Source organism: Centrocercus urophasianus, unplaced genomic scaffold (genome assembly GCF_019232065.1).
Source record: "Centrocercus urophasianus isolate 14NV4802_14NV808 unplaced genomic scaffold, USGS_Curo_1.0 seq_73, whole genome shotgun sequence".
NCBI lineage: Eukaryota > Metazoa > Chordata > Aves > Galliformes > Phasianidae > Centrocercus > Centrocercus urophasianus.
The window spans coordinates 5,001,673-5,024,850 of NW_024885344.1; the positions used below are offsets into that span (position 1 = coordinate 5,001,673).

The 23,178-nt window shown below is 39.3% G+C and overlaps 1 protein-coding gene across 1 annotated transcript in view; it reads right to left on the reverse strand.

Moving 5' to 3' along the window:
* The window catches only part of STAB2 (stabilin 2), a 78,841-nt gene that overhangs the window by 48,335 nt on the left and 7,328 nt on the right, over positions 1-23,178 (reverse strand). The window contains exons 4-18 of the mRNA XM_042837639.1: positions 21,278-21,363; positions 20,014-20,083; positions 17,706-17,801; positions 17,321-17,446; positions 15,178-15,374; positions 14,028-14,161; positions 9,539-9,672; positions 7,561-7,643; positions 6,910-7,059; positions 5,510-5,653; positions 4,698-4,760; positions 4,485-4,604; positions 3,774-3,827; positions 2,463-2,543; positions 1,394-1,546 (exon numbers count right to left, since the gene is read on the reverse strand). Of these exons, the coding sequence (XP_042693573.1) occupies positions 1,394-1,546; positions 2,463-2,543; positions 3,774-3,827; positions 4,485-4,604; positions 4,698-4,760; positions 5,510-5,653; positions 6,910-7,059; positions 7,561-7,643; positions 9,539-9,672; positions 14,028-14,161; positions 15,178-15,374; positions 17,321-17,446; positions 17,706-17,801; positions 20,014-20,083; positions 21,278-21,363 (1,691 nt within the window). The remainder of the gene's footprint in view (positions 1-1,393; positions 1,547-2,462; positions 2,544-3,773; positions 3,828-4,484; positions 4,605-4,697; positions 4,761-5,509; positions 5,654-6,909; positions 7,060-7,560; positions 7,644-9,538; positions 9,673-14,027; positions 14,162-15,177; positions 15,375-17,320; positions 17,447-17,705; positions 17,802-20,013; positions 20,084-21,277; positions 21,364-23,178) is intronic.

Below are 23,178 nucleotides of genomic sequence, written 5' to 3' on the forward strand. Positions count from 1 at the left end.
TACTCAGTTCTAAAGATTCGTGGTTCAAAAGTATTTTCACAAATACATTATTAAAATTCTGTGATAAGCTGTGTAGTAATGTCTTAGGCTTCTACTATTGTTAAGGTTTCTGAAAATCCCTGCAAGTGCCTCTTTTCTCCTTTGGAGCTCCGAAATTTGCCTAATAACTGTGGAAAGTGTCTCCTCTGATGGCGTTGCTCTCTCTGCTGATCAGTGCCACGCAGTGTCACCTATTGCCCCCTTTCACTACCTAGGATGTGACCTAGAATGTGACTCTGAGGGACATGGTTAGTGGGCACGGTGGGGATGGGCTGGTGGTTGGACTAGATGATCTTAGAAGGTCTTTTCCAAACTTGATGATTCTATGATTCTAACTTTTTTGTAGTCTTCCAGTCTTCATCTGTCTTCTGTGTACTTTGAGCCTTGTAGTTACGAGCAGCATTCAAGTACAGTTACATGGATATGTGTGTATTAGTTCCATATTTAAGGAAGTGCAGTTGTTGTAGGTGTGCGTAACCTCCAGTTCTGACAACCTTTTCAGTGATACCACAAGCTGGGTTTACGAGCTGAGATTGTTCTTGTTTTCTGAGAATGAAAATACAGAATGTCTGCTAAGAACAGCGAAGCTCCATTCTGGTATTCTCCTTGGCATTGGTGCTCTGCTACAAAGCCTTCAACATTAAATTGTATTTTAATTATGCATGAAGACCAAAGCCGACAAAGTGCCTAACTTCGCTTTGAGGAAGCGTTTTTGTGCCAGACACTATCTTTTTTTTTCCTTAAATCATTTTTCTCACAGTGTAGAGTGAGGCTTCTGATAAGGAGTTCCAGGTACCATAGTGTCCTAAGTGTGCTCTGCCTGATTTACGGACACATTGTGCAGCTGGCACTTTGGAGTCACTGCCAGAGGTAATAGCTCCTTACTGCCAGCTCTTGTGTTTTCCTTATTAAATTTTGATGCTGTTCAGCTCTGCTGAGAATCTGTTTGAAAGTAGTGGTTCTGGACTCTTGTAAGAGCTCAGCTGGCAATTGTTCTTCATCATTGTACTGGAACTGTTTACTGGCCCTGATATGTGCTTGAACACCATCCAGCTATAGCTCACAGGAGCCATGCTTACTGCAAACTAAAGGATCAGCCTGATGCTCAGGCTTCTTACCAGAAAAAGCACCTGAGTATTATCAAATGTAAAGGCCTGCACTTTGTTGCCAAACTGAATAGGATGTACCAAGTCCCACTCACTGAAATACAGAACAGTGTTGTGCCCTCTTTGCAAATTATCTGTGTTGCATTGCTCACCAGGTGGCTGTATTTCACTGATATATTGATTTCCCCCTTTTTTATGTGTGTTGCATGGAGTAGTTACAGCTATTGTACTTTTTTGGTTTTTCTTACCATTACAATTTGACTTTTTGTCTCATCACACCGATGAGGCAGAATTGGAACAATGGTGGGTGGGATAAGAACTCCTGCAAGAGTAAAAATGCGACCATTTTTTGCAACAATATCAGTTTCTTCCATTTCTTCTCCACTCACCAAAACTTGTCCCTGTGAAACAATACATTATTATTAATAATACATTAATTCATTGTCTCATAACTTCCCAATATTGGATCTTTCCATTAAAAAAAAATATTCTAGTCATGGTTCTCATTTTTAATGTGCTGCCTAGATTTTCTTAAACTTATTTGTGGAAGAAGCATGCACATGTCGCCCATTTTCTTTATAATCTTTGATAGAAGAGGCACCTAATGTTTTCTTCTTAGTCTGCATCATTATCCTGTAGAAGTGGTGACGAAAAGCCTGGCTAGAATAGGAAGATCACTAATGGTTTCAGCTCCTTAGTTTCAGCAGACATAGGCTTGGGTTCTCTGGTGCCCTCTCTGACAAAGGAGTTTAGAGGGAAGAAAATGGGACACAATTTACGAGCCACCCCAGTCCACAGGAAAATAAATATTCTTTCTGCATTTACTCATGCAACTTCTCTGCCTTTACAATAATTCTCATATATGAATCTTTTCTCTAGAACATTTACATTTGATTACCGTACACATAGAACAGAGGGAGTTCAATATATTGATAAGTCTGGTTTATCAAAAGCTCTGACAGACAAATTAACACCTTTAAAAAAGTATTCACTATGTTCATCAGGATCAGAGAATATAGTATTAAAAGGAATTAAAAAAATACTTATGTATGCACAGAAAATTTTTAAACTAAAATATTTGAAATAGACTTCTCTATTCCTCTCCTACCCCAAACCACACAGAGCATAAATGAGGACTGTTCCTGGATTGGGGCTACTCATAAGAAGAAAGAGACTGAAGGCTATCCTTACATAAAAAAACATTTGTCCTGCATCTTTTACAGTACTAATTTCTAACAGTCACTAGAAATGGTGGGCTGGCTGCTTCATCTTAGCTTAGAGAAAGCTGGCCATAAGTGAAAGATGCCTTGTACTTACAGTGCTGGTTGTGTTAAAGTTAAGGAACTGCTTTGCCATGCTTTGGATGTGTCCTATTGAGATGAGGCTGGCAATCTCTAGCTGAAATGAATATAAGTGAATTGAAATAAATGTAATATCATCATTCTTTCCAAAAGGATTTCACAAAAAACACCATCTTTATTTGTGGGATGAGCAAAAGACTCCATCAGTTTTCTCTATCTCCATGGATAGCCTTGTACTATCACACCTGTTAGCATAGTGAAGTTAGAGCTGTTACTTTAAACTTCAACAAAGCTAGTTGCTTGCTGCATCTTAACAGCTTTCTGGACTGAAAGACCAACAAGACCAAGTATCAGGTCCTGGACTTTGACCACAACTATCCCAGGCAATGCTGCAGGCTTGGAGCTAGAAGAAATGGACCTGGGGATGTTGGTCAACTCTTGGCTGAACATGAGCCAGCAGTGTACCTAGGTAGCCAAGAATGCCAATGGCATTCTGTCCTGTCTCATATAAGAAAGAAATAGTGTAGCCAGTGGCAACAGGGAGGTGATCCCCTTCTACTCAACTCTGGAGAGGCTGCACCTTGAATACTGTTTAGTTTGGGGCCCTTCTCTACAGGAAAGACACTGAGGCCCTGGGGAGTGTTCAGAGATGGGCCAAGGAGCTGTGAGGGGTCTGGAGCACAAGTCTGATGGGGAGCAGCTGAGGGAACTAGGGTTGTTCAGTCTAGAGAAGACGAGGCTCAGGGGAGACCTCATTGCCCTTTACAACAACCTGAAAGGAGGTGGTAGAGAGGTGGGGGTCAGCCTCTTCTCCTGTGTGACTAGCTAGGATGAGAGGGGGTGGCCTCAAGTTGCACCAGGAGCAGTTCAGGTTGGATATTAGGAAACATTCATTCTCTGAAAGAATGATCAGACTCTGGAATGGACTGCCCAGGGAGGTGGTGAAGTCAGTCTCAGTCTCAGTTTTCAATAAACATTCAGATATGGCACTAAGGGACATGACATACTGGGGAAATATTGATGGTGGGTGGATGGTTGGACTGGTAGATGATCTTGGAGGTCTTTTCCAAATTTGGCGATTCTATGACTAGGACATTAATTTATCCTCCTCTGTAGAATCCAGTTAAAGCAAAGTTATCACCTCTCCCTAAATACCGCTGTGATTGCATCCTTAGAGATCTGTGGAAATGTCTGCCCTTAGAAGAGGCAGAGGCACCACCTCTCTCCTTTGAAGCTTTTCTGTAGGTTGCACTGGAGGAGGTTGTTCTTGGAAAACTCCTGCCAAAAGTTCTCTTGAGCTCTCAATCTTAAAAGCATCCACACTCACCTCAGCATTGGAAACAGTGTGGTATCGGACCAGCTCCAGTAGCTTCAGTGAACCCTACAAGAGCAAGAAAGAGGATTTTTTTAGCACTGTGTGAGTAATGCAAACCCAACCTGATCCATGTGAGAGCATGGAGCTGAGAACTGCATCATCACTGGAATTGGAAACTTCTGCGTCAGTGGTAATGCTTAACTTGTGCCTTGTGCCCTTCTGGTCCTTGCCCTTGCTCCTAAATCATCTAAGTGTTGCAAACCACCCCTGGTATATCCAGAGGTACACCTTCAGCCCCCAAAGACTTGTGATTCCATCAGCAATGGCAAGGAGGTACCCTGGGGATATGATGATTCCAGAACCCCACAGGACCCCACAAGTGGTAATCCCCAGTTTGTAGTGCTCTTGTGGCACCCACTCCCATCAGTTATTCCCAGCTGAGGTAACACATCCTAGGTCTGGGTTTGGGACTTTCCCAAGTGGTGGTCAGGGCGAGAGCAAGGGAGCAGGGACGTGGTGTGGAGCCACAGTCACTTCAGATGTGATCCCAAATCCTATTCCTCTCTAGGTATCCTGATCTTTTTTCAAGATGGCTTAAAACTTGGTTATGGGAACTTAGTGTAAATGAATACTAAAGATGGAATAATACGTATTTATGAATCTACTATACATTCCACGTACTTCTATTCTCTAAGAACAGTTTGTGCTATAGAAAGACTGTACCTCTGCAGAAAGCAGGTAGTCCAGATCCTCAGCTTTCATATTACTCAGAGCATCGTTACTTGGAACAAAGACTGTATAAGGTCTGTTCTCCTGCTGTAAATCCATTCCCAGGCCAGTTTTCTGTTTTGATTTAAAAATGAAAGTGAAATTTGCATATTATTTTTGGAAATCATTATAAGATATCTTTATGGAACTGCTTATCTTGATCCTTACCTCTATCAAAGATGCAAATTGGCTGTATCTTCCATTGTCTTGAAGCACTGACATTATGGTTTCCTGAAATAGGATGAATACAGAATATATTTTAGATAGATTACATAGAATGAATGCCAATTTTATAAGTTACTTTCTGAATCGGTTTGGGTCTCAGTTATTACAGATCTGAATGTATTTGGGTTTCTTTAATTTTTGAGTGATTGCAGTGTCTGCAAGCAGCTGAAATGACAGTGCCTTCTTGTCCTCATTGTTATGCTGGCTTAGAGTTAGTGTCTGTCATAGTTCTGAAAATGGTAGGTTCACAGAACATGTAAAAGGTGTGTGTGTTTGACAGGGTATTATTTCTGTATTTCCAATGGAAAAGTACAGAAAAAGAAAACATTTGCACTTTTTGAGAACTGAACACAGAGCACCAAAATAACCCAAAGCATTCAAATTGATAGGTTTCTGAATTTTAGTCTTGGAGGTGTTGCTGATTTGAACACAAGTTTGCCAGGAATCTGTGCAAATATTCCTTGTTTTAGTTTGTTTAATTTAGTTATTCTGTTCAGTTGAATGCACAGAGTGTGAATGAACAACTCAGATGCATTGAGTAGAACCATGATGACGATCCAGCTGGGTGGAAAAGGTCTGCCTGGTGTAGAAATGACATTGCTACTACTTTTCACCTTGAATGTTGTCTCTCTGACTTGATGCATGCTGGCATAACAGAGTTTCTCTAGCTGCTGTCAGTGATTCTTTGCATTAAATGAACAAGAAACTATTGTAAAAGAAAGTCCAACATCACACAGATATAGCTTCCTCCTTACCTCTTTGTTGCTTCCAAACGTTGGCTCCATGTTGTCCATGGCTTTGTCAACAATATGCAAAATGCCATTGGAAGCAATAATATTGCCTTGCAAAAGTTTTCCTTTCCTTCTTCCTCCCTGGATTCTAATTCTTAGTTGATTATCCTAAAAGAAGTGAGGCAGTGGGTAGTGAACTTTTATTACGGAATGGGACTGTGCATGTTGAATATTATCTAACATCCCCTTCCATTACCAACAACTGGGTGATCTAAATCTGGGGGGGCTAAAGATTGCTTCTAATACCTATCAAGGAAATGGAAAAAAAATCCTTTGAGTTTGGATTGGGACCATGTTATTTTGTTTCAAAATAACAAAGTTCATAAGAGAAGCAAGGCCAAGGGAACAAGCTGGGAGCAGTATACCTGAAAGGGCTCTGATGGCTGCTACTAATAAAAGTCTGTCAGGAAATGGTTCAGAATGTGGTTGTAGTGAATTGGTCAAGTCCTGTAATCTTAAGGGACTACAATCCATTTCCTTATATTATATGTATGTTTAAAACAACAAAATGTTGCTGATAGTGCATTGTACTGAAGCCTGCAGGAAGCTGATGGGCCTCAGACAGCAATGATATTTTCCTGTTACAAATGGAATGCATAACCGTTAAAGAAAGAAAACAGATCTCTTTTCTTAGATGTCACTGGCTTACTAGAAAAACGTGAAAAATACATGATTTCAGCCTTCACACAGGCTTAAGCTATTAAAGGACAGTGGGCCAAGAACAATAGTTCTAGAGCATAAAATGTTTTGTCAGCTTCAGAAATGAACTGTGGCATCAGACTGCCCCAATTTTTGCAGATGTTGAATAAAGTGGGTTTCGATGAACTTTACTCCATATTTTTCATGATAAACTGCCATGTGAATTTTACTTGTGTTGAACGTTTCTCTTTCCTGCATAATTCAAAAAATGTCTGGGCTGATGCTCCAAGGAAGGTAGACTCTGCAATGCAGTTGGTGATTGCTCTGTGTGAACAGTACATGCACGTTTCTAGCGCAAACAGTGGGATTTGAGAGGTTAAGGCATGGGTTGATGGTTGGATTAGATGGTCTTATTAGTCATTCCAAACTTATTGATTCTATAATTTTCCCTTCCATACCACCTCTGAGTTTATTTGGGCTTTTTGAATGCCTCCCTGGCTCTGTCAGTTGTGCCAGCAGATTTAAGATCATTTAATTTTAGAGCCTTCTGCAGTGGTGCAATTCCAAAAGTAACTTTTGTTTTCACTGATATTAGAGGCAAATTTTCCAGTGACATTTCAAGTTTCTGCAACCTGATATCTCAGTGAGGACAAACCTTTTGTACTCCTTGTTGAATTAAAAACGTGAACTAGTATCCTTGCTGATTAGGCTGGAAGTTCACCTACCTTCTCTCCCCTTGATATCTCTCCTGACTTGCCAGTCAAAGTATATATTATATCAGTATTATTCAAGCTAGTGGTATTCAACTGACCAGCGATCACATGGAGTTTCACAAAGTACTGTGCTTTCAGGTTGTTATTCAGAAGGTCCTTTATCTACAAAAACAAAAAAACAAAGGTTAATTTCAATACAGTCTTATTCCAAAAAAGAGTCTCAGAATGAATGTTTTTTTTTTTTTTTTCCCTCTAACTGTTAAATTCTGAAATGACGTGTTTTCTTCTGAAGTGAAATAATAGAGTCTGAACCAAGCAGAGGTCTCTTGTTTTCAGTTCACATCCTACCTATATGCTCCTGCATAAGCAGTACGGACCTCCAAAGTTGTCCTGCCTTTCAGTGGAAGGTAGTGGATGTTAAGCATTTTGAAAATCAGACCACTTCTTTCTTACTCAAAACATGTCTGCATCCTACTTTGATTGACTAAATTATTCTGCTTTTCTTTCAAGTAGGAAAAAGACAATCTCTGGACTCTAAGATTGAAAGGTGAGCCAGAAGTAGATTAGAGCAAAAATTTCCTCTGAATCTGTTGAATCAAAAAAGTCAGATTTCTGAAGGAGCTAAATCCCTCTTCTTCAAAATTCTCATTGCTTTTTACTTACATTGGTACCTTTGAGTCCTCTGTTTGTTGGTACAAATACGGTAAAGGGTCCCAGGCTGCTCAGTGGCCACTCATAGACATTTTCTGATGAGGAAAGAAGAAAATAAGATAAATGAATATGGGGAACACAAGGATAGAATAAGCAAGAGTAGTATCTGTGATTGTTAAATGTTAATTTAAGATTCTAAAATCTGAGTTGTTGAAAGATGAGAAGTAGTTGGCATATGAAATCCAGGTGCTACTGTGTGTGTGACCCAGGGTGAAGCAAAATGCTCGGAACATTTTTGGTACCCTGGAATTCACAACATGCAAACCAGGGTGATGGCCATGAGAACAGTGCATCTTTAGAGCTGTGCCTTTGCAGGGAAGCAGCTTCCTGCCTCGCATCAGTTTGGGCTTTTTTGGGGTGAGGGATCTGCTGCTGACAACCTGCTGGGAATGCAAACAACTGCAAACACATAGCTAGTAATAAAAGCTGATGCACTGAGTATTAATTAGAATTTGTTTGCTATCCAGATGGTATTTCCATTTCCAAGACAGTCTGATGAGCCTACTGAGTCTGTAGCTGAAGCCATTACATATTTCTAATAATGGGATCCTTTTCCAGAGGATTAAAATCAGAAGTGAACAAAATCTTCATAGATATTATGGGTATGGTGTAATAGAGGATATATCTTGAAATTATTACTCTGTCTTGCAACACAACATGGACTGTTCTGCTGTATATTCTTAGTTTTTGAAAGACATTAATGTGGAGAGAATGTACTGCAAAATAACCTGTTTGCTTAACACGTCTTTAGCTGCTGGTTTGTAAATTATATGGCATATTCAAGTTCAAAATTTAACCAAAGAACATAACATTTGGATTGCTGTTGTTGAAAAATGGTGACATCCAGAATGCCAGGCACTTTTCTGACACAAATGGTGAAGTACAGAAAAAAATGCAACCTAGGCAGTCAATTTCTGTTTTCAAGTGCTGAATATGAAGGCAATTGCCAGGTTTTGCCCTTGACCAGCTTTGTAGGATTTTTACTCTATTTCAAAGATCCATCTTTATTCTAGCAGTACTTGCTCAGGTCTCATATTTTTGACATTGCAGCAGAAGATAGTGAATACAGTTATGTTCTCTTCACAAGGATTTTTTATATTATGACACAATTATGAACAGATACAAAAATCTTTGGCGAGGTGAATGACTCAGCCAAATAAAAGAATCCTTTCTTTTTTCTTCAATATTTTTTACCCTTCTATTTGAGAGTTCGCAAATAATTTGCTTTTCATTTCCCAAGAAAATGGAATTTGTGCACAGATGCACAGCAGTTTTCTGTCCTGATTTCCAAAATGTTAGTCTTGCTACCAGCAGTTTTTTTCCACTGCTATCATCCTTCCTGCTTACTGCTTTCTCATCCGTTTCCTCCTCTTACTCCCCTGGCATACTTCCAAACCTCATACATACCAGGGTTTTGCAGCTCATTTGATTATAGGATTGTATTTGTCCTAAATACAAATTCAATTGCAGGAAGTACTTGGATCTGCATTTGGACCTTGAGCGTATGCTTAGAATCTAACTTAAATAGATTTTTTCCCCCCATCTGTTGACTGTCGCTGTCTTTATCTGATATGTTATCATATGATATGTACAATTTGATGACATACATGACAACGGCCTTGGTGGCTTTGGGTCTTACGGTATGATGAATGTAAACTCATTATTACATAGTGTGTGATAACACGGGTTAGTTCCTAAAGTCATGTACCTAAAAGTGTTAATGAGTGGCTGCAGAAGCTTCTCCCATGCCTTAGTATGATAATAAAATACTTTCCTAAGACAAGGACAATGGAGCATGTCAAATTTATGCTGGAAAATACAAATGCACTGAGCTTCAAACACTCATTTTGAGGGATCATGGATCATGGGTTTTTGATGAATACAAGCAAAATAACCCAAGAGGAGAAGACTGGTGCATGTGGTCACTTACCCATGAGTGCTAGGGCAGATGTTAGCTTGCCTTGCCAGCGTCCTCCTGCTTCTGTGTTCAGGTCTTGGAGGCGCTCCATGATGTTTCCATAGCAAACAAATCCATTCCCCACAGAGCCCCTCTGGCACGTACACCTGGGAAGGGATTGCCATTTCAACTGTGTGTTGATGCACTGTGGAGTCAGTGGGGCTCTAGCTAAGCATGCTAAGCATGTTTACTTCTCTGAAGGGCATACTTAGGAACAACCATTTTAGTTTCACAACTCTGCTTCAGCAAAAGTAAGGTACCATTTGGTGATAGGATGCTGTATGTGTCATTTGTTGGATAACTATATTAATTTGTTATTTCATCACTTGCCAGCTGTAAACTCCTTTTATTCTTGTAGCCTTTTCTATGGATTTTAATAAGCCTCATCTAGGAAGCACAATGAATGTGAAACAGTATCCCTTTGCCACAAAGATACTCTTAAACCCTTCCTGATTAAACAATTTCGGCTCGCGATCTCAGTGTATTATGCTTGTAGATGTGTGTAGAAGCATGGTGGCCACTTTCCAGTTAGGATGGTCTTTTGTCAGTGGGCCAGAAAGTAGCAGTATGTTTGTGGTGTTCACCTTGCAGGGCCACTGTGATTGGGGTTTGGCTGTGTGGTACCCTTGTCTGTGTAGAGGACCCTCTGGGGTTTCTGGACATGCTGGTTACAAGAGTCTAGAAGTCTACTCAGTCCCCCTGCCCACAGACAAGGGAAGGTTATGACTGTGGGCTGCCACCCTCACAGTGGCAAAGAGGTCATGTAAAGCCTCCAGCCACTATGTCGGGCTCAACAGGATAATAGTAGTTACACATAAAGGGGATGCTAAAGCAGTTCGTCGATCCTTTTGATAAATGTTTGTGCCCCTCTGGTAGAAAAGGCAGACCAGGTTGTCAGTTCTCTCAATAAAGCGAAGTGGCTGTGTTTGTTAAACTGCCTTTTGAGTGACACAGACATTTTGGGCAACAAAACTGGTGTTTCAGCCTTCTCATTCTTCTGAATGAAGAAGTAGCATGAAATCTCACGCTTTTTCAGATGTATACTTCATGCTGCTGCTGTCTTTGCACTGGCAAGATCATGTCACTTAAAAATTCTGGTGTCCCTTGGAGTCTCTGGGAGGTGTCAGTGTTATACAACAGACTTCTGGGGCAGCATCAGCACCCATAAGAATTATCAGCACTGCCTTGAGATGACCTCAGCAGCGTTGCTGTCTGGACGTGCTCTGTGTATGAGGTAATGTGTTTCAGCCAAGGCAAAATCTAAAGGAAATTAATGGAAGAACAACCCCAAATGTTAACTTGACATTTTCCATCTCATGAGTGGTGGAAAAGTGTCATGGAAATTGGATTTTAAGATCATTAAAGTCTCTGTGTCACAAGAGAGGTGGGGAAGAAGTTGCTGATTGTCAACATGGTTGAAATGTGCTTGTTCTTAAGTGATGTTGGGTACAAATGCTTTTGATTTTCAACAAGCAACTCAGGTTTGCTTGTGCATTGATCTTGTATCTGTCTCAACACCTACAGTTTTATGCCAATCTCATCAATTTCTGTTGCACTCTTCAGAAGTGCTGTGCCTATGGGACTGGTTGGAGGTGTCAGCTCTGTGATCTACTCATCTTCAGTACTAAAATTAAAGCAGGCACTTGTCAACGTGTAGCACACACAGAAAGATATTCTAACTATATTTAGGAGGCTAAACAACTATGTTATGTGCTGCCAAACACTGGCTTTTAATAGCGCCTTTCCTAATCACGTCTCTAGCTTGTTCAGTATTCATATAAGCCCTATCAATAATGATTCACCTTTCTAGACTTTTTTTTCCTAAAGGCATAATTAAAGCAGGAACATTAACCTACGCAACAGGAAGAACTTCTTTATATAAATAACGACCTAATCGTTTTTAATTACACCCCACAGTAATATCAACCCGATTCCAGGTCCTATTTACTAGCTAGGTATCTTACGTCTGGACGGAAATGGTCTTTACCACAGGTATATTCTTGATTATAGTGATCTCATTCTAAAACTCCCACAGTTCCTGCAGTAGGGTTGCATTTAGATTCAGAGGACTTTTAGATGGCATTTTGGCCAAGAGGTTCAAGCTTTGGCTCCTTCCAGACCTTTGTAAAAATAGTAGCCTAAAAGCATTGTAAATATATGTGACTGACTAGATGAGTTTTATCTTGTTTGTCTGGAGAATCTGGTTTGCAACTGATGCTTCATATGATTATGTTTTGCATTGAATACACTGTGTACTTTAACCTGTTTGATATTCTCAAGATACAATGCATGGACAGTATAGGAAAAGAGCTGATGTGACAATTCCCCAGTCTAACTAGGACAGGAAGCAGAATTGTAACTTTTCTAAACAAGGGAAACTCAACTTTCTATATAAAATTTTACTTTATGAAGCTACTAATTTCTCATTGAAAGCAGAGTCAGAGGTAAAATAAGAGTGGTATTAGAATAGAAAATAATGGAAGCTGGATGAGGGAAAGCCAGTTCTGCATGACAAGCAGAGATGTTACGGTCTCACAAGCAGTGTAATTCTGCACCAGCCAAGACTTCACAGCTTCTGGGCGAGGCTGCGTGTAATTGCTTGCTGAAGCAGTGCTGTACAAAGTGTCAGCACTCACTCAGAAAAGATCTATTTGAGAACAGAAGTAGACAGCCTTGATTTTCCATTGGGTTGCTGTGTTATGTTCACAAACCATAGATGTTTGTCTTTTCTACATCCTTGTGTATGAGATTTATTCCTGTACAGATCATTTGATTCTAGGGAAAGCAGAAGTAATTATATGTAGGAAGCTAACAGTGCAACTGAGTCTTTAATGGAAAAAAAAAAAAAAAGTGGAAAGGAAAAAACACGTTTGTGGACTTTGTTACAACTCTGTTTTAGAAGAAATTAAAAAAACAAAAAACAAAAAACAAGCAAACAAGCAAAAACAAACAAACAAACCAAAAATAAACAGAAAAAAGGAAATCCAAATAAGGCCCATGCCTAGCCTCAAATCCCAAATGCATTTAAAATCTGGGGCTGCAACAAAAACGGTGTCATGTGTATCAGAGGCAATTTACTGTGCCCACACTTACCAATCAATTATTTTCTTTGCAAAGTTTCTCTTTCATAATTAGATTCACCTTATTGGGAAACTATTCATGGCAGTTTCACTTTTTTGCTCAATAGATAGGATGTAGGATACAAATTAATCCTTCAGTGTTCTTTTTGTTTGTTTGTCTGTTTGTCTGCTGTTAGAGGTCATGAAATGAATGACATGCAAGGCATTTGGATTGTTTCTTTCTTTTTTTTTTCTCCTTATCATCATAAATTTTTAGTTTTCCCATTCTGGAATTGTAAACACGTAGCTGTTAACAACTGAGTTGCTGCAGTAAACTGGTGATAAACTAGGAAAGAAATGAGCTGATTTATCTGTTGTGGAATTTTGTTTAAAATCTTTAACTCAAGAAAATCTGCATTTTGGTCTTGATTTCAGATAGAAATATTCTTCTATCTTTGAAGTTTTTACACCTCGTGCTGCCGATGTGCTGATTGTGGCAGCAAAGTGCATTTTGTGTAGTACACTGTGTTCCAGAAATGAAACTTGTTGGAAATGCACAACAGCTTACGCACTGGTGATTTTAATTTTTCACTATAAGAATAAGCTGGGTGATGAGGCAAGAACTGGCAATAAGTATACTCTTCGATGCAAACACTTTCTGTCTGTGAATCTATAAAATGATTCGTTAGCCAGCTTATGGCTAATGATCTGTCTTGTCTTTTACATTCTAATTCTTAGCTCCCAAAAACCAGCACTTCTGGAGCTTTTGGACTGATATAACACTGTTAAGTCTTGTGTTAAAATGGACTTTCCTCCTAATATCTGCAAAATAAATTTCTGCACAGAAAAAGAGATTCTGCTGTAAGTTGTGCAATTTCTCACGTGCTTTGAGGATTCTGCTGAGGCGAGTGTTACTTTAACAGCATGGGGGACAGATGCCCTGGTTAGTACACTAAAAATGGCCAGGGCTCCAGCACTGTCCTGTGGTAATTAATGCTGATTAATTTTTAGCATGCTGCCTGGCATGGTTCTGGCCCACACAACATTTTCCCAGGCAATGCCCAGGCACAGCTGAAGGGATAGCATGTGCCAGGGACCTCTGCCAAGAGGCATTTACTGTGATTTTGAAGAGGAAGAGCCTTTAGCTGTAAGCCAGACCATGATGTTTGTTCTGAGGAACAGAAAACAGGTCTTGATCCTTTTTAAAAAATGGTGCATTATCTATTGGACTGATGTGCTGTTTTGTTGATCCTTATGCCACTAAATGTTGTCCTTTGTCCTTGATAACAGAGCTATTAATAATAACTTTGGAAAGTGCTCATCCACTGGATTTGTTTTAAGTCTGCTTATGATGAGGAGGAGGGAGAAGCTGAGTGAAAGCTTTAATAGGAAGAAATACTCACGTAATCTGTCCCGGAGCAACCATCGAGCATTTAGCTTTTTTGTGGCATGTGTTGTTTGTTTCACAGATGTCTGTCATGCTGCATCCTTTCCCAGGGACAAAGTTTGTATAATGCTCCTTGCATTCACAGTGGGACTGCATCAAAGAGATGGGAGAGGGTAGAGAGAAATTAGACATGCACAAAGCAGAGATTTCAGTATACTTTCTGCTCCTAAGAATTAAAGACCAGTCAATATCAAAGCCTTAGTTAATCACCTTGTGTGTTCAGATGCAAGTATGAAACCCATCCATACTTATACAACTTTCTTCAAGGCTTTATCCACTCCAGAAAATTAGTGACTCCCAGATAACTTTCCTTTAGATAAAGCCTTTAGATTCACTTCTGTGACTGAGAACATTTAAAACCGATTTTGATAGGTTACGCTTTTTTTCCTTTGTTCCCACTTCCCTCTCTCAAAAAAGAAGTGCCAAAGCATATTATTAACTGGTGAGACATATCAGCAGTACGTACTAGCCTGAGCATACTGGCCACATGTAACTTGGGTGAAAAAAGTTGATTGCCTATGAGCGTCAGGACAGCTCTGGATGACTGACTCCTTTTTCTGCTCTATAGGGTGTACAGGCAAAACAAGCATGGCCTTCTGATGTCTTCTTTTTTTCAGTGGCAGAAGCACAACACAAATCTGAGCCAGTTCCTGACAGCATGAATAATGTGTAGCCTATACACTGATGCCTTTCATCAGTAGTCCTCAAAGACTCAAGTTACACTAACTTTAGATATGTTTATCTATGGTACCTATGTAAGGACCCTACTGATCCTACAAGTCCCTTGCAGTCAAGACAGAAAATGTATCTGCGAGAAGATTCATTTCAGTGCCTCCACTTATGTGAGACAAATTTGAGCCAAAACATTCCACAAAAAAAGACTGCTATTTTCATTCCCACCTTCAGAGGCTGACACACACTTCTATATACAGAGGGAAAGGAGATATCTCCTGGCCACCTACAGAGCTTACGCCTAAGCTAGGAATAGGCTTTGGCCTCCCTGAGACCTGTGCCTGTACACTTCTGGCTCCTTTTTGGAGATGAAACGTTATTTGTTGCTAGGCAGCTGATGCAGGAAACATCTGGGGCACCAGTTCAACACCAACCTTTCCTGGGCCGTCGTATATGCAAATGGTAGACTGTGCAGGGCAATTCCCATATAGCGCTTGGCAAGGGTCTATAGGCAAGCAGATTTGACCATCCCCTCTGTAACCTTCTCGACAGGTGCATTTGTGATGATTTGGTCCAAGGTAAGTGCAGTTGGCATTAGGATCGCAGACTTTTGTAAAGCATGGATTGATAGCTTGAGGGGAAAAACAAAGAAAAAAGGTAAAAGAATTAAGGCCCACATTCTAAAAACTGAATACAAAGATTTACTGGAACATCCCCATGCCAAACAAAGCCCGGGTAGACTAAACTTCTCATGACAACTTCTCATAACATCCCAGTCCAAAGTATTGTGGCAGCATGAAGATAGAAGGGAGGAATGTGTTTATACTAACATAGCAACCATCTGTTGTTGCTTTTGTATAGAAATGATCTCTTAACATGGCAAATTGAGTTATAAACAGATACAATCACATAATGTGCTCATTAAAATATCACATCTATTTCCCTGTTCTCTGGTGGATTTTAACCAAAGGAGGCCAGATAGGTGATACAAGGTCAGTAAAAGCTTTAAGTGCGTGTTAGATCAGTTGGAAACTATTTCTCAATATAATAGGCCTTCACTGTTTTCTTTCCGGTAATTAAACAATATAATGTCAACCATTCAGCTATATGGAAAACTGGCCAGCAAGTTCTTTAGTTGTGTATTCCACACTGCTGTAGATTCAGGACTGGACTAGAAGCTCACTATCTATTTCCAGAAGCCAGTTTTGTAAAGGCAATGGCATTATTTGTTCTTGTTCATAATTCAGCAATACTTCTTCACACATCTTTGTGTCCAGTTCAGCACACACTGAAGCTGGAAGGTGGTAGGCCCCTGAGTGAACAAAAAGGTGGTGATACTCATTGTCTTCTCCTCTTGTCCTCCTCTTTGTTCCCCTCAACTGGGACTGGGAGAATTGGCAATGCTCAGCTTCATTCTGTCAAGACTTCTCTTCTGCTCCAGTATAAAATCACATACATAGACATTCATACCCTCAAATTGTTCAGGAACCACTTCCAAGCTGAGTCTGAAGCAACTACTGCTGTCCTCTGTTACATTTCTCATTGTCCTAGAGCTGCTTGTCCTCTGTTTATCAGCTAGTCAGATGTGTAACACTGACTTAAGCCACAGATGATCCCAGTATTTGAAGGTATTTGGGCAGAGGAACAATATTGTCATGGACTGCATCACTACAAAACGTGGGGGGTAAGAATACTGGCATCCTTCTCTGCTGGTTGCTTGTCTATGCTGCCTGTCAGTAGGACTTTGCATTCCCTGAGGAGTCACTTTCTGAAGTCCTCCTCTTAGGTGGTATTCAAGAATGCTCAGAAAGGATGGTACACATTCAAGACTGAGAGGATTGAATTATATGCTGTAAATATTCCTGGATAGAATAAGAAGGACTTCTGGTTTTCCAAGTGAACATTTACTAAATATGTTTCCAGCTTCAGATACAGCCTTTTATTCTTCACTGAAATTTGTCTAGAAGGAGGAATTGAAGCTGCAAGATATACCGTGAGCAGAAGAAATAAAATCTGGGTTCTTGCAATACAGTTGAGTATTCAGCAGCAAGTTGACAAACCTATGAGAAAAACTTTATGGCAGATTTTTTATTCTAGCTGAGATTATTATCTTTGTTTCATGGAAGACAGGAAAGCTGAACTGAGCTTTTCTATGGAGTTTATGCTTAATGATAAAATTGAGCCAACATATGATGGATAGTCAGTCAGTACAGACCCCCTGCTTGATGTTGTTGATTTTTATGAAAGAAAACTGAAGTCAGACTTTAGCAAGTGATGTGATAGGAGTGGATTTGTAAGCACTGATGACCTAGTATCCACAATATGCATTTCAAAGCACTATGCATTACTAGCTTTTGTCTGATTTTTGGACTGATGTGCCTCTGGAGTGTACTTTAGTGTTTAGTTTTATCCAGAAGGAATCTGGTTTGTGTATCTCAGATTGCTTTGGGAAATGCACTGGAGAACAGTTAAGTCATGATGATGGTGAGATTTGTTTCAAAAGTGTACTCAGTATGTGAACTAAAATATTAATGTTGCTGTTTCCAAAAAAACTTAGTGTAGATGAAAATTACTCACGTTCACATTTTGTACCATCTCCGTGGTAGTTGGGTAGACATGTGCATTGCAGTCTTCTGCCATCCTCGCCCGAGGTAGTGCATCTTGAGTTTGCAGGGCACTGCAATGCCTTGCATTCAGCTATTGCTGAGGGACAGAGGGTGACAGATTAAGCTGTGTCTGCATATTATGCCAGGAGACACTCTATCCTCCAGTTTACTAGCTAAAAATTCTCCTGATCTGCAGATCATAAATCCTACTGCTATTGCGATTGAAGGGGTGATAATGGTTATGGCAGCTCATAAGTAGGATTTGAGTTTTATTGTATGCTTGGTTGTCTGTCCTTACCAATTCGAAATCTATTAGAGCAGTAGAATGTATCTTATATAGAAAACAGACTACTTACGTTGATCACAGCTGAGACCTTGGTATCCAGACAAGCAATTACATCTTCCATCTCCTGTAATTCCACTGTTGCATACTCCATGCACACAGTTGCAAACTAGATGGAGAGAGTGATTGGATTTAATGACTCAGCATGGTACTTGGAAATATATATTTAGTGGTTACCTGTAGTAAATAGTTTCCTGGTCAACAACTGTTAAGTATTACTAAGTGCAATTTTCAAAACCAAGTTCTGACTTGAGTTCTTAAATTTAAATTTTTCTGTCAATGAGCAAATCAGTACTTACATCTGCATGCGTCAGCAAGTAACAGATTCTGATTTTTACAGTCTAATAACAGCTTGAGGGCCTGAAACACCAAACTGACCTACTGCTAATACAATCAGTCTTGAAAAATTAGACATGCAATCTTGAGTCCAAATTGAATACAACATGTAATACAATTCATTTTTATTACTCTTCTCAAATGGGTAGCAAATATCTAATTTTTGCTTTAATTCTGTTTTCCTGCCTTTCAAACAAAAGAAAATGAGTAATGTGACATTTTTTTCCAAAAGAGAATTAATCTACTTAAAAGGATAATTGGTCACTATGTGGGACTAGGTCTGAAGCACATAGTTTGGTCCCGTTTGTTCCTTTACTCTGCTATATGTGATTACAAACCTTGTGAAAATATGCACACATAACTCTGTATTCAGAGTCCAGTCAACTGTGAGGGCCTTTTACAAGCTGTTTTTGAAACTCCATGTTTTCTTAAAAGCCTTATAACCATTTCAATTACCATTGCAATGCTTTTTGAAAAAGCCCTGTACAGTTATACTGAAAAAGACCAAGAAGTATAAAGGTTTATTGGTGACTTTAAGTTACAGTGATACACTTTGCCCCCTCCTCTACAAACTTAGCCTGGGCTCTTACAAATCACCTACTGTGCTTAATTAGTAATACTTTACCCATCTTACTATTCCTGCTATAATAATTAGCAACATCTAAGGTATTGTGGAAAAGCAGTTAGTCACAAATGTACAGTATTTATAAATATTTAAAAAGCTTGGATGAATTCAAAGATCTGAAAGCTGAAGTCTAAAATGATTTTTAAATTAATATGCCATTGAATCCTCCAGTAGCTGCTCAGAAAATAATTACGTTTCCAATATTGAATTCATTCAAGTACTCTATCTTTATGAAAACATGGGCTTAGTTGCGTTTCTGTGTAACAACACTGGCATCCAGTGGACAAAAGTGCCTTTGAGTAGGCTGAGGTATAGGATTAGCGTAGAACTGAGTCTGTTCATGACTCTTTCTAGGTGTAATTAATACAAATCTTAAGAAAATTTTACTTAGAGTTACATAAGTATTAACACTTGGGAAGGGACCTCTCAGTAATTTTTCTTTCTTCAGATAATTTTCTGAATATGCCTAATGTTCAGCAGGGGTGTGAAAGGTAAATAAAAACTAAGAAACAAGCAAAATAGGGGAATACTGTATATTAACTGGTGATCTCTATTCATACTAAACAGTCCAAATAGCTCTGGTCCTTCACTCAGTGTCCCACTACTTCTAAAAGAAATATGGCCAACCAGTGAAACAATCAACAAATCAAAAATGCATTATAAAATCAATAAACTCCTGCTTTTTCACACTTTGTAAAGAATTATGGAGCTGTGTGGCAGAGAATATTGCGCAGACTAAAAGCAAAACTGGATCCAGTGACAAGGTAATTAATTTTTTGGAGAGGGATGTCCATCAGGAATCATTAATTTGAGTGCCACATGGGTGCTTCTTACCTTGATACAGAAGTTCTAGTTAGTAGATGTATTTAAAAGTCATACTAAAACTCTGTAAGCCACTGTAAATTATGCATTTGATATATTCCCATCCAATATTTCAAGTGCAATAAGAATTTCCTGTATTTGGATCAAATAAATACAAATTCATCATTTAGAATGAAAACTTGTTCACATGACTGGATAACAGGAAGGCCCTACTGCAGAAGCACAAAAATTATTCTAACTCCTAATTTTTTTTTTTACTATTGGCCAAAACAAAGATATTAAGGACAATATTAGGGTACTGTTGTAGTGCTACACTGACAGCACTGCCTGCACAGCTCTGAGTTGAATCCAGCCCCCTTCTGAATGAGGGATTCAGTAGCTGCTCATTTTCTTTCCTTATTGTGTTTCCTGAAGCACAGAGCAGCTCTTGATGGGAAACCTTATGCTCCCTGCCCATTTCACTGTGATTTTTCAGAGTATGAATATAGCTTGCGCTCACCTGCTTATCCCCATTTCAATTGAGAGAGCTCAAACTCACCTGATGTGCACTGAGGACCAAATAAATGTTCTTCAGCACATTTTTCACAGGCTGTCCCAGCAAATCCTTTCTGGAATTACAGAATGGCAATTAAAACTTAAATCTGTCATCTATATACAGGTAGATATATGGTTAGCAGCCTGAAAGCTACATCTTTAACCACAAAAAGCAAGCAAACAGCAAGGAAAATAACCAAACCATATCCATAACACTATTAAGGAAACAGAAAATAAATCAGTCAGGAAATCAGAACTGATTGTCTATGGTGCTGAAGAAAGTGTTGTCTTTTGAATAATTTTTCTCTCTACTTTTTTTTGTTTCTCAAGTTAACAATAGAGAACAACAATCAAGCCTAATGCCAAAACCATTCTTGTAATTATGAAGTTGTATTTCCTGCCTATTTTTCACTCTGTCTACTTTTCATATGCCCTCCAAAGATGTGTTTTTGGTGTAAAACAAAGATTAATAAGTACTGACTGAAGTAGAAAAGTGTGAAGTGTGTTTCTCTTTTAAATTATTTTTGGCTGAAGTTATTAAGCACTGCACTTTACACTCCCAGCAGATAAACATAATACTGAGACTACAGTCCCAAAAACACATTCTTTCAATTAAGGCAAGAAATCATAAGTAGTAACATGCCATAAAGAATAGAAGAACTCAAACCAACACGCTTCAAGATTCACATAATCATAGAATAATGTTGGAAAAGATCTCTAAGATCACCTAATCCAACCACCAGCCCATCCCCACCATGCCCACTGACCACGTCCCTCAGTGCCACAGGAAAACTGTTCTTGAAAACCTGCAGGGATGGTGACCTCACCACCTCCCTGGGCAGCCTGTGCCACTGTAGCACCACTCCTTTCTCAGAGGAAATGTTTCCTAATATCCAACCTGAACTTCCTCTGGTGCAACTTCAGTCCATTCCCTCTTGCCCTATTATTAATATGGGAGAAGAGGCCACCCACTGCCTCTCTAGAACCTCCTTTCAGATCATTGTAGAGAGTGATAAGGTCTCCCCTGAGCGTAAATGTAGAAGAGTTTTTAATAATTTCTCCTGAACCTGTCTAGGCCACTAGTGATAATGCTATCAAGTTTAATGCAAACTAAGCAAAATGAACTCCATGTGGTCTACCTCTGCTGTTTCTGAACTATTTTACAATAGAATGTAGCATATGTTATTTTATATAATAGTAGTCATTGTTATTCCTTAGCTGTACTTATATGCAGCTGTTACATTTTTACTCTAAGAGAAAGGCTGTACCTGACAAGTGCATGTTCCATTTCCGTTCCAGCCCTGGGAACAGTGTCCTCTCCCATTGCATGGTGATGCAGCTCCTCCTGGACATGCTGGAAATGACAATGAACAATCAGTCAGTCACCTTGCTCTGCTCTTCTGCTCCCCTTGCATATTAGAGACGAGGACCTCAAAGTGGCTTTGGGCCAGGCAGAGACCTCAGATGATGTCTACTGTTTGCATCCAGCTGAATCTACCCTCTAGAAACTCAACTTCAGCAGAAACCAGCATCTCTCTTTAGCACAGAAAAAATTATTTAATTACTTATTTCTGTAATCACAGGATTGCATGAAAAATAGTTTTCTTGTTCCAAAATGCATCATTACTTTTGTCTCCCCATATTATTTTCATTCTATCTGGAAAGTACTTCCCTGGTACCTCCCATCAGACTGTGATATTTGATTCAAATCCTCTTGGAAATTGAGGTTTGGGTACCTCATGATCCGCTTCACTCCTAATGGTCTGTGGCTTCTGTAAAACTTAAGTGCCAAAGATGTGCTATGTTTTTCAAATCCTTAGATGCTAAAACCATGGTTACAGGTGGTGGTATACCAAGTGAGGTGATGTTTGACCACAAACCCTAGCCAGACAGAAAGAATGAGAATGAGAGACTACATTACCGAATCAAAGTAGTTAATTTTTGGCTGAGATTTTTCAATATTCACTTTTTTTTTTTTTTTTTTTTTTTTTTTTAAATAAACAATTACCTATAGAAAATGTATATAATAATTGTTTTTGTTCAAATTATTCTGTCAAGTTTTCCTCCCTGTAGGAATATCCTTATTTTTAAGTTGTGAAGCCTCTCTGTGAATGGGGTTTATTAACTTCTTTACATAAACCCTTCCTTCCTGTAAGCTGTCAGCGTAGCTGGAGTTCCCATTCAGTACCATAATCCCAGTACAGATGGTGACTAAGTGTAGCAAACTCTCATTGTCCTTGAGGTTGCTCTGCTGTACCTTTCTGGTAGATTTATCAGTTGTGAAGAGCCTTGGTTAGCTTTGTGCAGGCTGAAGTGGGCAGCACTGGATTTATGCCACCACTGAGGAACTTAATCTTGATTTAGAGTGGTTAAATGACACGGAAGTTCACATGAAAATAAATCTGATTTGGGTGGAGTGATGACAAATTAAGTGGATGTGCATATGTCTGCAAGAAATTTTAGTGAGGACTTTGGCTTTGTATCAATCTGCTAATCTTTGTCTGCATCTTAATGTTGAATCTCTAAGATCTGTTGGTTCTGAAGATCCAGGAAGAATTCTAAGCTTCTAAGGAATAATCTGTACATTTAAAGGTGGATGTTTGAGTTTGATTTACCTTATACTTGCTGAAATAGAAGTGTGTATTAAGAGATGAGATGAAATAACCAGAAATGAGTTAAACTACATATAAGTACAATAAGTACACGTACTTTAATCTGTAAAGTGGCTTTTAGTGAGTCTTGTTTTTCTGGGTACTGTGTGGCAGGCAAATCAATCTTTAGGACTTGCATGGATACAAACTCTTTAATGTTAGCTATGAATGAAAACAATTTTAACTGCTCTGATGCTTCTATTAAGCAAAGGTAGAGAAAATGAAGCATTTATGGTACAAATTCTGGGAAATTATACTTCAAAACTGCTGACAGTACAGTGTTTACGATTTGTGTTCATTCCACTTCCCCTTGTCTTCACTACATCTTGTCTCCTGTTTTGCTGCCACCACCAAAGGACAGCTTTATCAGAAGCTTAGCACATTACCGCATTGTTCAACAAGTTTGGTCAGGCAGATAAAGCACTTCCTTTCCCCTCGCTCCCAGGACTGCAGGAGGCAGCACCAGGACTGACATGGGACACAGATGGAATACATTGATGCTGGTACTGTCACTTGGC